Raw genomic sequence first — 16,716 nt, 5'->3', positions numbered from 1 at the left:
AGTGGTGATTCTCACTGCAGTTGAGAATTTACAGCAAACTAAATCAGACTTACATACACAAACATCCAATCACATTTGAAAACACAAAAATCCAGTTAAATCCAATCAAACCTTCTAGTTTCTTTTTTCTTTTCTTTTTTTTTTTTTTTTAGAAAATACTGTGATGTTTTATTAAAAATGTTGCAGAAAAAGTTTATACAGGTGTCCAGCCAGAAATATCTCTATTATCACTTAAGGCAAAACTGCAAACTAATATAAGACAAACTAGGGATTTTTATGCTCTATTAAAACCCTTGTTATCTTAACTGGTTTAGGGACCAAATGGCAAGAATATGTTTTTATAGAATTTACAAATGTAGCTTAAAATCTTCTGGATGTTCCATTTTTTAGGATGCAAAACGGAAAGAGAGTTAATGGTTACTTTTTTGTAATATTATAATAATTAGTACTATTAATATTTAAACTCATTCACTTGTTTATGTAACCCATAATATCACAAGCCTGGGACAGTACTTTACATATTGCTAGCATATGACAATCTGAAATATCTAACATATATTTCTTTACAAACATATCCAACTAATATTGATACAAAATATTCACTGCCTTTTTTATTTCTAAATAATACATTGCTGGTCACATTGTAAGCAGGCAGTGCTGAGATTGCAAGACAGAAAAAGCCCACAAAGAAAATGATCAGAAGCGTTACATTAGGTGACAGTAGGTGATCGGATCAAGTCACTCCTCATTCTCAGACAGGAGATATGTCTGAAAATGTAGAGTAAAGCTCTTCTGGACAAGCACTGTCAAAAGAGAGGAAACAAAGCAACACACAAGACGGTAGCGTATGTGATGACCTGCAAACGCAGTGTGTGTAACTCTCCAAAGATGGGATTGTGTTTGCATTTTGGTTGTTCTGTGAAAAAAACAATGAAACACAGGTTGTAATCAGAAAAACAATGAATAATGTTCAGTTATATTTACACGCACCTAAACAGAAAGCACAAGCTAGAAAAACCCAAAGTATCTCAGCCAAAAGAATAATAATAGGAGCTCTTTTAATGTATTTTTTTCCTTATGAAATTTAAAATTTCCACGCACAACTATATACCTTTTTTCTTTCTTTCTTTCTTTTTAAATTTTTTTTTTTTACAAAGTTTCCATAAATACATTTCAGGCTGGGGTGTATAATTCTGTGCCAGTCAGGTCAGGTGTCTGATGCATGGATCATTAACAGATGATGTTCCAAATGTTCGATTGCTGCTTTTCAACAACCCCTTCCACCACTGTCTTCCTATAGTGTATGTATAGCACAAAACGCTTGTGTGTCCCACTCAAACTCTTTATTTTGTGTTGTAAGAATATTAACAGTCATCCCCTTGTCACCATGTCTTTTGGTAAAATTTCTTGAAACTCTTTCATGAAGCTTAGCTCCAAACAGAGTTATTACTATAGTAACATTCACTTTTAATATTTTCATGACTTTGTGATCAATATATACTGTATATACTTTATAAGAAGGCATGGTAGCAAAATAACATCTTGTGAGTCTGTGCTTCACACACTTTTATCTTATCATATGCCTTGCAAGGTTAGTTGCTGATCCGTAAGAAATCTGGTGCCTTCCAGTCTCAGTGGAGCTATACTCTCGTGGTGGAGTGGCCGTGGGGTAAGTTGGTACTGTTCTGGCTGCCACCGAAAGTATTGAAGTTGTGCAGAGGCTGCATGCCAGCCAGTGAGTTGGGGATCATAGTGATGGTGCTGGGCGTCATCAGGGGTATGTCATCAGGTGATCGGCGCAGGGTGAGGGTGTAGTCTGGTGGGCAGGTCAGACGCAGTGTGTCATGGGTCTGCAGGGACTCACACTCGTGGTGATGCTCGTGCTCCAGCTGCTGCTGCTTCATCTGCAGAGACATCAGCTCCTCGCTCTGCAGGTGGGCCACGTTATTAGTGGTGGAGGGCGTGTTGGTTGGAGCAGAGTTGCGCTGTGGGGTGGAGATGCGGTGGTTGGACTCGTGCCTTCGCTTGTCTTTCTTGTAGTAGAGTGCAGCAAAGGCGAGGATGTTCAGAAAGAGCAGGGAGGCTCCAACTGCAATGGTGACACTGAGCTCAGTGGAGTAGTCCCTCTTGGTCTCGATTACCACAGTAGACTCATCAGTCAGGTCGCCACTCTTGCGCTGGTCAGTGGTCTGTTTGGTGTTGGCAGGTGGGACACCTGGATGGCGGGTGGTGGAAGGCCAGTTGTTTTTGCCAGGGAACCGTTTGGTATAGGGGTAGGGGGTGGTGTCCTGCGGAGGTATCTTGGTGGTTGTGGATACGTATTGAAAAAATTCATTAATGTTGTGTAGATGCGGAACTAGTTCTAACCAGAAAGCGACCTTGGTAGCACGGTAGTGGTCTCTGACTCGAGGTTTGAGACCAATGTGAAGATAGAGTTGGTCTTTGGGGTTGTACTTGGTCCAGGCTACTTCTTCAAACCGGTTGGGTTTTGTATGGATGAACTTTGTATCTTGTGGAACTGGTTGGTTTGGATCTCTGAAAGAGGAAAATAGAAGAGAGATGAGAAGAAAATTAAAAAACATTTAATTGAAGTACCAAATTGTTTTTATTTACCTATCCAGGATATAGGGCTGAATCATCAACAGGGATGTTTTGTTACTGTATTAGAACTACACTTCTGTCAACAACCAGGGAAGAAGCCAAGATGTTAACAAATAAAAAGCGACAGACAAACTCTCTTCTTCCATTTCTCCTCTGTTGAACAAAACTTACTGTAATGTTACATGGGCATCAAAGCAAAAAAATGTGGGTGCGTCCTCCTCTAGGATTTTTTTTATATATATATAGCCTACATATATATCAAAAGAACAAGATGTGATGTTTTTTAACACTATTTTATACAAATCTTGATTGCTTATTGCTAATAAACTATTTTAAAGCTGCTAAGTTCAGTGTTTTGCTCCAAACTGCATTTCCTTGCATTTTGTATACAGACAATAGAGTCTCATGAAAACTGAAATCTGTTAATTGTGGGGCGTCTGGGGGTCCCCTCCTAGAAAATTTTGAGCATTAAACACTTAATTTCCTGCTTTCTGGTGAATTTTCCTGCACCAATTTCTGTCTTCTCTGTATCAATTTCTGGTGGGAATGTTTTTATTTATGCAAAGGGAAACAAAATTCAGGCGGCAGGTGACAATTCAAAATCTAAAACTCAACAGAACTTAAGTCAGTGCAGCTCTCAGGCTTTCTGTGTTGCTTTCAGATATGTTTCTCCTGTAGATCAATTTTCTAATGTAATATCATCCCTGCTGAGTCAGCACACATGCAGATGAAAAAAACATAATTTTTTCCAGTCCGTTTTTTAATCAGATTTGGCACTGGTACCACAGCTAGCTCATTGACCAGGTTTCAAAGAGCTGCTAACACTGGTTGATTAATGTTAACATTCCTGTAGCTAGCTAGCCTAGCAAAAATATCAGATAACTCTGCTGTAAGTGTTATAACAACATAGTGTAAGTGTAACTGTAATTCAATGCTGCAACAAAGACTACATGATGCCTTTCAAAGCATCAGGTGAACAAATGATGAACAGTCACTTCAAAAGCTTGTTTAGTGACAGTACGTGAGCACAAAGACACACCTGAGCATCAGGTATCCTAAAATGCTTTGTTTACCGGCAGTGGGGCAGGCGCAAGCAGTGAAAACAAGGAATGGAGTTTAACTTATATGGATTCCAAATGAGCCAATCAGAATGGATTTGAAGAAACAGCAGCGTGAAAGTGATGCCTGTAGAATGGAGTTTAATTTATTAGTGCATTCTTCAAGTGGAATAGATGGACGATGGCAATTGGGGCGCGCACGGGGGGGGGGGTGTTAGCGGTCGTCTTATGTGCATGTGTTACCTCGCACAGACTTCACTCAGTTAAAAACTTGGTAGCCTATGACATTACAAGTTGCGGTAGATATTTTACAAGCAAGGACAGGGTAAAGCAGCATTGAACACACAGAGTGCAGATGTTGGTTTCGGTTGTTTGATAGGCTGCGTCATTAACAATCCCTCAAGCGGCTCACCTGCTGCCGTGATAACGGATAACGGATCACAGGTGGAAAAATATGGAAAAAGCGAATTCTGAGTCTTTTAGGCGACTTTATAGAACGCACTGCTGATGGAGAAAGTGGAGAAGACGGGTGAGGGGGGAGACAGAGAGAGGCGGGGCAAGCCAGTGTGTTTACCTGAGGTGTAGGCTTCTTGTGTGTCTGTGTGTGGGGAGAAGAGAGGAAGGTAATAATGTTCGTGGTGATTAAAATCTTCACATAGAGGTATTATGTGAAAATTTAGATTTTTTTTGCCGGGGATTGGAATTAACGGGGTTTGCCTGCTCAACCATCGACCATCTGTCAGCCATCGCCGATGGACGATGGCATCATCTATCGGCCCAACCCTAGTAGGTATATGCTCATGTAAAGCCTAGCCTTTGGGTCAGAATATAGCAAATATAGTAAATATCATGAAACAATTTAGTTTAGGCTTTGCCTTGGTGCCTAGACCTGCCAACAAATGCCTATTGTTAGAAGAAAACAAAACAGCCCACATTTCCGACCTGTAGATCACTAGTGACCTGCAGACCACTAACTTACTGACCTCCTCCATAGCCAACTAAAATATCCCCTTTCCTTTACCTCAAGTAAACGTAGCTTAAGTTCAGCAACTAACAGTCACTAACAACAACTTACAGTTTCACTCTGTATCACTCTACATTGAATCAATCTTCCTTCACCAAGTCAGTGTGTCGCTGTGTGTGTGTGTGTGTGTGTGTGTCCATGTGTCTCTCTGTGTGTAGTAAAGGTACTAGGCAGCTCCGCAGAGAAGCAATGAAAAGCAGCCTCCCTCTGGGTCCTAGTGGCCGACAAAGTAGGGATTTAAATTATGAAGCAGAGGAAACAACCAGGAGGATTATTTTAAGCTAATAAATAGAATTATATTTGTATATTTCTATAGTGTTTATCAATATTCTTGCTTTTCTTTGTTGTGTACATGTCTGCACTGTAAAAAAAAAAAAAATTGTTATTATTTGAGGGGCTTAGGACCATGTTAGGGTGGCTTCAGCCCCCATAAAATACAGTAGGCCTAACAATGTCCATGATAATCAATGTATGATACCTTTCTCCAAATCCATTATGACACAGTAAACATGCATTAATGGGACATAAAATAACAGGAAACATACTAAATATGACTTTCATTTTCATCACCATTTTAAAAATTATTAGCATTTTTAAAACATGTGACTCTATAAATTGGCTTTTCATTCAAATCATTTCAAAGCAGCATGATATCAACAACGTAACTGTTCACTAGGTTCACTTAGCACTATTATTCCGCTCCCTCTAGCTAATGCATTTCTAGGTGACTCAGAGTTTGAATGCATGAGCTGACAAATGCTCTGACAAAATGCCCTTTATACACCAATGAAACATTTCCAGGTCTGTTGTCACATTTTTCTTAATATTCAATCTCACCCGGGGTGTTCAGTTTTTGTAGTTTGGAATAGAGCTGCCTGTCTGGCGACTTTATGGCAGTGATTTCATTAACTTTGGAGAGGGGAGGGGGACTGAAGGATAGACAACAACCTTGGAGCCAACACAGTGGAGTGTTTGAGTATCTGTGTGTGTTATTGGGGTGGTGTGTGTGTCCGCATTGCATTTTGGGGTCTCTGTATAAAAGACAACAATCAGTGAGGGTGTGTTTCTGTGACATTACTCATACATGTGTACTGATGTATGTGTTAAGGTAAGTAGTGTGGTTAATGTGCAGTCTATGCATGGGAAAATAGATGTGTTATGGTTGTGCACTTCTACATCCTCCTTTTGAGGTTGAATGGGTGTATTATCTGTTGCTTTGGACAAAAGTGTCTTCTAATGAATTGAGTGTTTGTGTGAGAAGATGTGTGTACAGTATGCTAATGGTGCCAATGTACTGTAAAGCCGTATCTCAAAATCCGTACTACAAATTAATTCTAAGCAGGTTTTTAGTGACAAAATAAAGCATACTCAAAAAAGTATGGCAGTATGCAGACTAAAAACGTATTCGACACTTGCCCCTCGATGCAATTCAAAAACCAAATGAAGGACTTGCACACAGCTGGAAAGAATTTGAACAATTTTGGATGGTGGTAAAACGGCTCCAGGAAACACCCAAGAAAATGAAGGATAGCGATTCAAGTTTTGGAAAAAAACATTTTGCTGTATGTTTGTGATGTTTACCTGTTAATGACATTCCAAAGTTCATGGCGCAAGTAGAATTTCCTGTAAGTAAATATGTTGATTTATTATATACTAACTGCAGAAACTGTATAAAATAAATATTAGTATACACACTTGTTGTGAATTATTTTGGAGCATTTTAGCCTAAATTGTTATCATTAATTACTAGAGCAATGGTGGTCTACATTGTCATCATTTAAATTGTTATTTTATAGTGTAAAGTTAGGATCACAGTGTTAAAACTCTACAGCTCTGAGTGTGTGTGCTCCTTTCTGTATCTAACTGCCCAGGTACATGTGTGTGTGTGTGTGAGCAAGTTCGTGTGCTTTGGGAGAAAAGGGAGGGAGCACAGTGAGGCAGCATCAAAAATACCTTGCAAAGGAAAATATAGAAGCAGATTTTGTATTACAAAACATACATCAATATAGTCCATCACAGTAAGAATGTCCTGTTTCTAGCACAGAGCACAAACACCACCAGTTTATTCCATAAAAGTCAGGTTATGGACGAAATGGCATGATCAAGCAGAGTGCATGCAAAAGACACAGAGAGGAGGAGCAGGCAGTCAGGGACTTTCCCACCAAATGCTTAGGCACGTGAAAATCTTGGACTTTCCCAGATTCAGGTGCAGTAGGAAAGAGAGCCAAGAGATGATGTGAAGCCAAGAAACAGAGCTATAAAAGGAGGTCCAAAAGGAGGTGAAAGTCACTCATTACATGGTTTTCATGTCGACTCGGGTCTCTGTTCTGGTAACAGAATGGGACTCTATTTTGCACCGATCTCTGACACACTCCGGTGGAACTTTTGTATTCTAATTGGTGTCTGTTTTTGTTGATAATAAAAATGTTGGTAAAAGTTCAAGCTTTGTTATCTGGCCCAAGTCTTGATTTTTTACACGACATTACACTCTTTACAATAGTAGAACAGAAAAGAATAGACATCTTTATTGTCCACTCGTCTTTGGCTGACATACTTTCACTTGGGTTAGAATACATGAGTAAAACGGGTGGGATAAAAGAACTAAAATAACAACAATATGTACATATCTTAAATAGACATTAGCCGTGTTTCCATCAATGTTTTTTAATGCACATTTTGAAGCATCGCATTAGAAAAGGTTGATGGAATTTCGCAAAAAAGGTTTTACGCTCACTTGAGGTGGTTTTTGTCGAAAAAGAGTTAATGCGCTAAATGGGAGATGGAAACACTTTTTCCGAATAAGTTCTGACGTAGCGAACTTGTAACTCACGACTGATCAGCTGTTTCTGCTGTTGGCATGCCTGCCGAGAATTTCATGCACCTCTCGGCTGGTAACGCTCATTTGTGCTGAGAAAAGAGGTGGATGCAAATCTCGGCAGGTAGCCTTCATCATCTGTTCTGCCGAATTATGCATTCACCTCTTAAAGGTCCTTTTGCTTTGCACACTGATCAAACGGGGTTATCACCGCATATTTTTGCTGAATCTCAATGAATGATACTTCTACTGAATGTAATAAAATATTACTCTAAACTCTAAACGTTCATAAAATATATACTTCGAATCATTTATCACCATTGATGAACCCCACAAAAGATATTATAGCATTTAAAAGCATTATTTGGAGGTGCATGCAATTCTCGGCAGGAATGCAAAACTTGGCATAACACCAGATATTCCCATAACGTGTGGAGACATGGCTGGTAGCAACGTGCTTGCATGAAACACATTTCTGAGGACCTCTCAAGTCTTCTAAGATCAATGTTCCTCATGTTCATGTGACTGGTTTTGTTTCTGGTTTGGAACCCATACGTCTTGTTTATTACAGTCATGTGTAACGTCAACTACTGATGCAACTACGCTTGCCGTAGCCTGGTTTATTCGCTCCAAACCAGCTGATGGAAACACACATATTACGCAATTTCTTTTTTGTGACATTTCAAAAGTATGCTTAAAATTTGCATGACAATTAGATGGAAACATGGCTACTGTGAAAATGGAAAGCAGTCACTAATATGTAATAAAAAATATGGGACACGTGCTATAAACAGTCTCCAGATAGGACCCCCCAGGGCTGACCTGCAGGTCAGGTCAGCCCCCCTCCTTCTCCGAAGTAGTACTAGTAGCAGTAGTAATAATCTGGTAAGAAGTAAGAATAGAATAATAAAAAAAATTTCTTTATGACATTTGCATGTACACGTTCTCTTCACAATGAAAGTACAGCCTGGTATTGGTCTATCACCTGCAAGCAAAAATGGACTTTGGCATAAGCGCAGCATGCTATTTGAAAGTCATGTTATTTGTGGACATATTTATGAGTGCAGGCTGTTCATATAGTGTTTTATGAGCCCAGCATGTAACTGTAGGCTCTGAGTCTAACTTTTGAACCTAAGCCTGGTGTTTCCTAATAGGGAGTGACAGTGACGGAGCCACGGAACTGACTCAGTAACGTTAGTACACAACATCTATCTAAAGTTGCTGGTCATACCAGACCAAGTATATTGAACTGAGCAACACTTTGTTTTACAAGAAGATTGTGTCCTTTGTTCTTTCAAATTACACATTGTTTTGCTATAATCAGACAATAACCTACTTTAGTTTGTAAAAGTAATTCATGTGGTTATCCAAATTTCAAGAAACAGTGAGCTCCTTTACTTCATGTTTAATCAGCTTAGATAACTGACGCCTCAATGAAGCTTAGGCAAATAACTGTAGGTGCAAAAATAAACTGTTTATGCTTAAAAGAATGGTTTGTTATCACTTATGTAATCCCCCACGCTTCATCCTAAATGCAAAAGCAAAAACTTTAAAGGCTGGGTATCAGATGGATACATTTCACAAACAAAACAGAAAAAATGTGAGACCATGGTCACTGACATTCATAATTGAATATACAGAATAGTAATAGTGTATATTTTTAATATGGACCCCAGGTCGAGTAGTTGTTGCCAAGGTAACAACTAAAGCTATTAAAGGTAGTGCAAACACATTGGTCCAAAATGTACACAGCTCAACATGTATCTTTGCCTTATACCTTATTAAAAAAGCTGCAAGGTCTGCCCTCCAACTGGTGGAACAATACATAAGGCACTGATAGCATTTGGTGGGCCTGTCATCTCAGTGCTAACATATGCTGGAACAATATGCCACTCCTCTGCTGCTGAATTCGCTCAAAAGCGAAATGCTAAATCTGTACGCCACTCAGTCTGACAGGTATATCAAAACTGAAAATTTGCAGTCGCAAAACGTTTCACTGGATTGATGAAACATATGCTTTCATGCACTTTGGTGGGCTGTAATGTATTCAGTGTTACCTTAGTGCCGCCTGACACCAGAGCAGCTTTAAATGTTTATAAAGAAAGCGGCTTCTATGATGTTTTAACTCATACCATACTACAGGCCTACATCTAGTTTTGCGGGGATGCTCTGCCATGCAAATTCCCTCCTGTTGATGTCCTATTTAGTAAACAGTAATAGATTCTGGAAACTCACAAACAGTGAGGATCAGTCTCTCTTCCAATGATTTGTGCTGTGCGTCGTGTACAAAATTCAACTTCAGCAGCGGGCGGGCGTGTTCGTGAGGCGACTACTTCACCTGAAATGTTTCTGCTGATACCTGTTCAGAAAAAATCCCAAGAAAACTGGACTCTGATGGTAACTTGTTTTAACAAACTAGATAAAAGGTAATTCCCTGGCAGTGGCAAATAGCTTTGGTTTTTTATTTGATTTCATTACATTAATGTTTAAGTTGAGATTAACAAGAAATATTTTATTGCTACTTTGGAAGGGGAATACTGCTGGTATTTAATTAAAAGTGCGCAATACACTACTTTAGAATTCATTATTCAATTTTGAAAGAAAATCATGCGATTTATCGCGATTAAAAAATGTAATCGTTGTCCAGCACTAAAAAAACACAACTTTATTCTCTGGTTTTACTGAAACTGGATCAGAGTTGATGGAGATTCCTCCACTTTTGCCGATTTATGGAGTTTACATGTTACAGGTTACTTTAGCAGCTAACTACTGCCAACCGCAGTTGCTACTAACTTAGCTACTGAGTTAGCCTTGCAGCTAGCCGTCCTATTGCTGATTCTGCCTGGACCTGAAGCTTGGTGCTCAGCTGGTTCAGAGCCACAGGAGCTACTGTTAGCAACGGTTAGCAATCCGCAGCGTTAGTAGCAAGTCAATCTGTCCATCAGGAAACTTCATAAATTGCAGAGGCAGCGCAGCCCTTGGACAGAGGGAAAACCAGAAAACATTTACCTTTTCTTCATAACGGTAAAAGCACTTTACTGTGAGACACACTGTACTGCACAATTTACAGCTCTAGCTCTATGAGCTTGTATGACCGCTAACTCTGGAATGTGGGCTGTACTTTGGGGGTGTAAACATCCCAGATGTTACGTAACATCTAGAGCTTATAAGCATTTGCCCATTTTCTGTATTTTGGGTGTATGAGATTTACATATGAATAAGGAAAAAATGGAGACTGAGGCTATTGGTATGTCAGTGACATGCACTGAACTCTTTTTGGGTGGACACAAGGTTGCTGGAGACTGAGAAGTCAGCCTGTCATCCAATACCCTTATAAAATTCTCTATTCACTGAGAAAGAAAAAGGATGTAGGAGGAGAGAGCAAGAACCAGCACAGGTGTACTAAAGTACACAAGTTATTGTGTGACAGTGAAGTAGCCTAAATTAGAGCCAATACATTTTCATACATTCATATGATCAGCTTGGACTTCTTGACTCAAGTTATGTATTAATACTAGGTTTGGGCCTATAGACGATGCCATCGTCCATCGGCGATTGCTGACAGACATCACAACGTTGAGCCGGCATTGTAATTGTAAAACCCCTGCCCCCCCAGCAGACGTAGCCTATTAAACTACTTAAACCAACATCTGCACCCTGTGTGTTCACTGTTGCTTTACCTGGTCCGTATAATATCCACCGCGACTTGTAACGTAAGTTAATAGTGTACCATTTTTTTTTACTGATGACATCGTCCATCCCGATGTTTCATTGTAGACATCGTCCGATGGAAATTTTGTAGACATCGCTCAACCCTAATTAATGCATTGCAAGAAATAGATTGAATGGCAAGTGTGTTGCATAATATAGCACATTTGTATTCAGTCAGGGATTGACTATGTATCATAAACTTAATGAATACAACAATATTTGATGTCAGACAGATGATGTTTTATGCATTTCAACAGATGAACCTGAGTCAGACAGGGAAAGGTTTTGTGGTAGTGTTGAGTCTTTCAAAGAACATTTCGTTCATTTGACCTAATCTTGTATATGACTCAGGAGGAACGAGTAGTCTGAATGAGTAATCTGTTCATTTTCACGTGCGTGTGAATAGTCTTGGACTCTTACGTTCACTCATCACACGGCAGCTGCATGGGCTCCATCAGCACAGAAAGCAGAATTGATTAGTTCATGACTCTCAGCTGTGGGTCTCTGAATTTGAGTCGTTCATTTGTCATGTGACAGCTCTTCTACAGGGCTGTGGTAAGCAGGCAGCACAGGAAACATAAATGATTAGCTCACGACTCTCAACTGTGGGTCTCTATCATAAGCATTGTTAGACCCTTTTTACTGGGGCACGTCCCCCTGTATCCATGTGCTGTACCCCAGTAATATTGCCAAGACCCCTTGGCACATCATTTTAAAACGAGACAATAATTATCTGTCTCTCAGTGAAGGTTTAGTTACAACTCTGGACTAATGCAAGATGGAAAGCATTGAATTCACAGTGACTATTACAATGTTGATTAGTGAGGCAGACTGGGCAATATGTACATCTTTCAGTAATAAACATCACTTATTCAGTCAAGTCATAGTATAAATTAGGGCTGGACAATAAAACAATAGCCTAACAATAATTCCTACAGTATAATTTTCCTCAATAACAATATAACAATTTTTTTTTTAAATCTTATTAATGTTAATCATGAACAAATTAGCACTTGCTTTTTCTGTTTATTTTATTGAGGAACAAATGCTCTGGTCAAATCCCTTTCTGACATGGCCAATATTAATGGGTTAAGCAAGGGAAGCTGGTTATGGAACATCCAAAGTGACAGTACTGAATGAAGGAATAAATAAATAAATGGGGAAATAAATGCAAGAAAGAATGAATGAATAAAAGAATAGCTAAATAAATGGGGAAATATATCAAGGAAAGAATGAATGAATAAAAGAATAAATAAATAAATGCAGAAATATATCAAAGAAAGAATGAATGAATAAAAGAATAAATAAATAAATGCAGAAATATATCAAAGAAAGAATGAATGAATAAAAGAATAAATACATACATTTGCTTTTGCCTTTCCTCAAGGAGACCTATTGTCATTGCTTTTTCCTTCCTCTTCCTTAACTGTCAATCAACGTGTTGTGGCCCGCCCACTAAGTCCAAGTAATCACTCACAGAAGTATTTCTCTCCATGATCAGAGACATATAAAGGTCTGATCCACACTCCATACCAGTTGGTGGCGGTAACGCACCAATTTGTTATTTGCCAACTGACAACAACACCACAAGGAGGGAGAAGAAGAAAAAGCTGCTGCTGCTGCTGCTGCTGCTGCTGCTAACGTAGACAGAACTAAATGCAGAAGTCCATTTCTCAGATTTTAAGAGAAACTGCAGACAGGTTGGATGGCGTTGACACTCCACCGTCTGCTCCAGCCGGACTACCAAGACCAAGGGACCCTGTGGATGGTAGGTGTAAATTATTGTTGCTTAATATGTGTTTAAGTTAGCAATGTAATAGGCGAACGAATGCTGCAAGTTAACTTACATTATGCTAACGGTAACGTCACTGAAAAAAGTTTCTGGCACGGTGGTCAGCGATCCATTGTGTAACTTACGTGCCCCTGTGGCTCCTCTCTAGATTGCAACAACTTGTTAGATTTTTTTTTCAGTATATGGACTGCATGTTTTAATCTATAATAAGGCAAAAAACCAAATATGTCTTGTTTACAAAGCCTAAAATGATGCATATAAAAAGGGGACCACACAAACGTTTTTAACAGAACCTGGCAGTATTCCAAGAGTTGTTGGTTATGTAATAATAACGTTACTTCATAACGTTAATTAAAGTTGATGATACACAGGGCAACTTTTTGAGCAATGTTGCTGGGCAATCCTGCTAGTGGCAATTCCGACTATGTTTTGAACGCATAGCGGGGTTGCGGGGCGGGTTGCAGAGTGGTGGGGGAAGGGGATTACCGTATTAATCTTTACTCATTACCATTGATGGCAATGTTGCCCTGCACGATTGCTCTAAAAGTTGCTCCGTGTATCATCATCTTAAGGGTGGGGATCGAGACCCGGTTCTATAAGAACTCTGTTCCAAATTTTTCAAAACCCGAAAATCAATAAGGTCTGAGCTTATCTATACTGCTATAGTGTCTAGCATAGTATAATGTTATGTCTCGAGAGACAAGAGCCATGTCATATAATTCAAATCTGATTTAACCTGAAACAGTGAATAAGAAAACAAATGCTATTGATTCAGGGCTCGACAATAACGGTGCCCCGATGGGGCCAGAAAAATTAGTATTTATACAAAATACATTATAAACTCTATAATCTGACTCCGTCTGCAAGAGAACTACAACTTAGGAGAAGATTTTTTCCAGCAAGACAGCAAGACAACGCTCCCAAGCATCCAGCAAAAGCTCCACAGAAATGGTTCAAAGACAACAAGGTCAATGTTCTGGAGTGGCCAAGTCAAAGCCCAGATCTCAATCCAATCGAGAATTTGTGGCTGTACTTGAAAAGAGCCAGCCCGATTGAAACATATCCACACAGAGTCAGTGCTGTAATAGCGGTGCATCTACTAAATACAGACCTGAAGGGGGTGAATATTTATACAATCATATTCTTAACTTTATATGTATTTAATTAATTGACATTAGTTTGTTTTCACTTTAATTAAAGAGTTTTTTTGGCAAATTCCTGTCAAAAAATTATACTGACCATAATTTCATGTATAAAAGAAACCAAAGGGTGAAACATCCAAGGGTGAATACTTTTTATAGGCACTGTATATCTGATGCATGGTATTGTGGAGATAGTTTACCATAGAAGTATGGTACATTTTCATGGTAATCATTTATACCATGGTAAAATTTTGGCACAAAAGATTACAGTGGAAGTACTATCATACATTGAGGCTGGCAAACTAACACTCCTTTTCTTTTTCAGCAGAAGTGGCAAGACTCTTTGCCCCCTACAGGAGTTCGCCATCGAAGTACCTCGGGAAGCTCTCGCCGTCTTGGAGCTACAAGCGTGGTAACGTTTACACACATGTTCTGCTGTTTAAGCAGTAAAACGTCCACACTGGTACCCACTCGCTAGCAGAAATGTGAACTGGCAGATGCTGGTTTAGGAGAAAAAAGAATAACTTTTCAAGGTAAGATTATCAGATTCCATCAATATTCATTACATTTTCTCTGGATAAAGCCTTTACAGCACATTATCACATGATTTTACTATAATTTGTCCTATGAAAAAAGCAATATCCACATCATTCATCATTTATTAATCATAACCATTTTTGCGTAATAGTCTATTATATAAGTATCCAACGAAGGTTAAAATCAAGGGCAACTGGACTTGGTTGAAGATACTGGAAGACGTTTCGTTCCTCATCCAAAGGACTTCTTCAGTTCTGACTGACTGGCAGGGAAACTCAGCTATTTAACCTCAGTGGGGTCGTTGGCCCGGGTCATCGCCGCTGGTTCGTTAGTGTTCCTTGTTGCTGTGACGACAGTCGTTACAGTCGTTAAGACTACCTGTGGCCAAGACTGAACGACCATCGTTGGTATCTTCACCTGAGGCCAATAGGTTACGTTTGTTGAGTTGCCTGCCCAAGTACAGGCTACAATGTAAAGTTTCTAAAGTCTGCTGAGACAATGATTGGTCATGCCACTATTTACATCAGACCCCTTCAAAGAAGTCTGAATACGGATAAGGTCAGTCTAAGTTTGAAATGTAAGGTAAATTTTCAGGATAGTTTCTAAATGCTTTAGCAACAAAGATAGGGCCAATTATGAAAAAAACATTTAGGGAGTAAGGTATGTGTGTGTGACACTGGTATGTTGCCAGTTTTCACTAATTTCTGAATAACATGCCAATAACTACATATGTAAGCCATTCCTTCCACTATTGCATTAACAGGATAGTGGATCCTCACAGACAATGGGACCTCTCATCACGTGCCTGTCTTGTGGGGGTGAATTCCAATTTGTGGAAATAAAGGCACACACTGATGCATGCAAGAGGTATGTCAACTGTGTACTGTTTTGTGATGGTTGTATAAGTATTGAAATAACTAACTTTAATTAAACAGTCATAGGCGATTATGTAAAGCACTAAAACTTTGTCTTGAAACATTGTATCACTGAATTATGAACACTCTTGAAATAAGGCCAGAAACTCAAGCAGCTGAGGTGCTGACAGCGTCACCTGTAGTCAGTGAAGAGATGACAGCAGAATCGGCATCCACCTCAGGGCCATCAGAGTCTTTGATTCAGTCCATAGATCTGACAGATTCCACGGAGAGCTGTACATACATGGAGTCAGACAATGGTTTGTGTAGCATATTAACTTATTAGAAAATGTTGCCTATAAATGTTAACATTACAAGGAACGTTGTTCTTGTTTTTCTAATTTAAGATTGGAAGAGGGTTCATGATGCAGTACAGGCTGCAAAGCTCTTCAGGGAAAGTATTCTGAAAAAATCCGGCCAGGAGCTACACTTTAGAATGGACCTTAGGGACTCCTCTGAAGACAGGAAGAAGAGAATTCTTGCCTTCTATAAAAGGCCAAAGGTGGATTGGACTGCTCCCTTCCAATGCACACTTGAAGGTACAGCAAGTAATACAAAGACACATTATCCACTGTACTCAGGAACTACAGTGTGTCCTCAGTAGAGCAGACCCTTTTTGTTAGTCGGCATGAAAAGTTTATCAGTTTTTCCTTGGCCTATAACCAACCTTCTTACTGTGTTTTTTCCAAATCTGTGCCCAACTTTTGGAAAAGCTTGTAATGTATGGACAAAGGCACAAACACACAGATGCGGAAAAAACTATTTCCTACCTTGGCAGAGGTAAGCAAGAGTGTATGTACATTTTGTATTCTTATCATAGGTGATGCAGCTATTGGGGAAGGTGTGACCAGGCATTGCCTTTCTACTATAATGTCCAAATTGCAATTTGGATTTCAATGGAAAATTAGTTAGTATGACAATTTTGTGATATGATATCTTAATACCAGATATTGGCATTATTTGTTGTATTTAATTATCACAATAACTTCATACATCAAGTGTATTTCTAAATCTTTCAGGAAACGGAAAGACCTTGTTGTTCGAAGGGGAAAAGGATCATCTTGTGCCCTCGATGTCACAAGTCATTGTAGATAGTGACCTTTTCTTAGTTGCCGGACGCAT

The 16,716-nt window shown here is 39.3% G+C and overlaps 1 protein-coding gene across 1 annotated transcript in view; it reads right to left on the bottom strand.

The window, feature by feature from the left end:
* Positions 1-598: 598 nt before the first annotated feature.
* LOC123978454 (neuroligin-4, X-linked-like) overlaps positions 599-16,716 on the bottom strand; it is a 153,436-nt gene continuing 137,318 nt past the window's right edge. Inside the window, exon 5 of the mRNA XM_046061679.1 lies at positions 599-2,535. Coding sequence (XP_045917635.1) covers positions 1,641-2,535 — 895 coding nt within the window. The 3' untranslated portion in view covers positions 599-1,640. The remainder of the gene's footprint in view (positions 2,536-16,716) is intronic.

The sequence above is a fragment of the Micropterus dolomieu genome, linkage group LG01 (assembly GCF_021292245.1).
Source record: "Micropterus dolomieu isolate WLL.071019.BEF.003 ecotype Adirondacks linkage group LG01, ASM2129224v1, whole genome shotgun sequence".
NCBI lineage: Eukaryota > Metazoa > Chordata > Actinopteri > Centrarchiformes > Centrarchidae > Micropterus > Micropterus dolomieu.
This window is presented reverse-complemented; position numbering and strand designations above follow the sequence as displayed.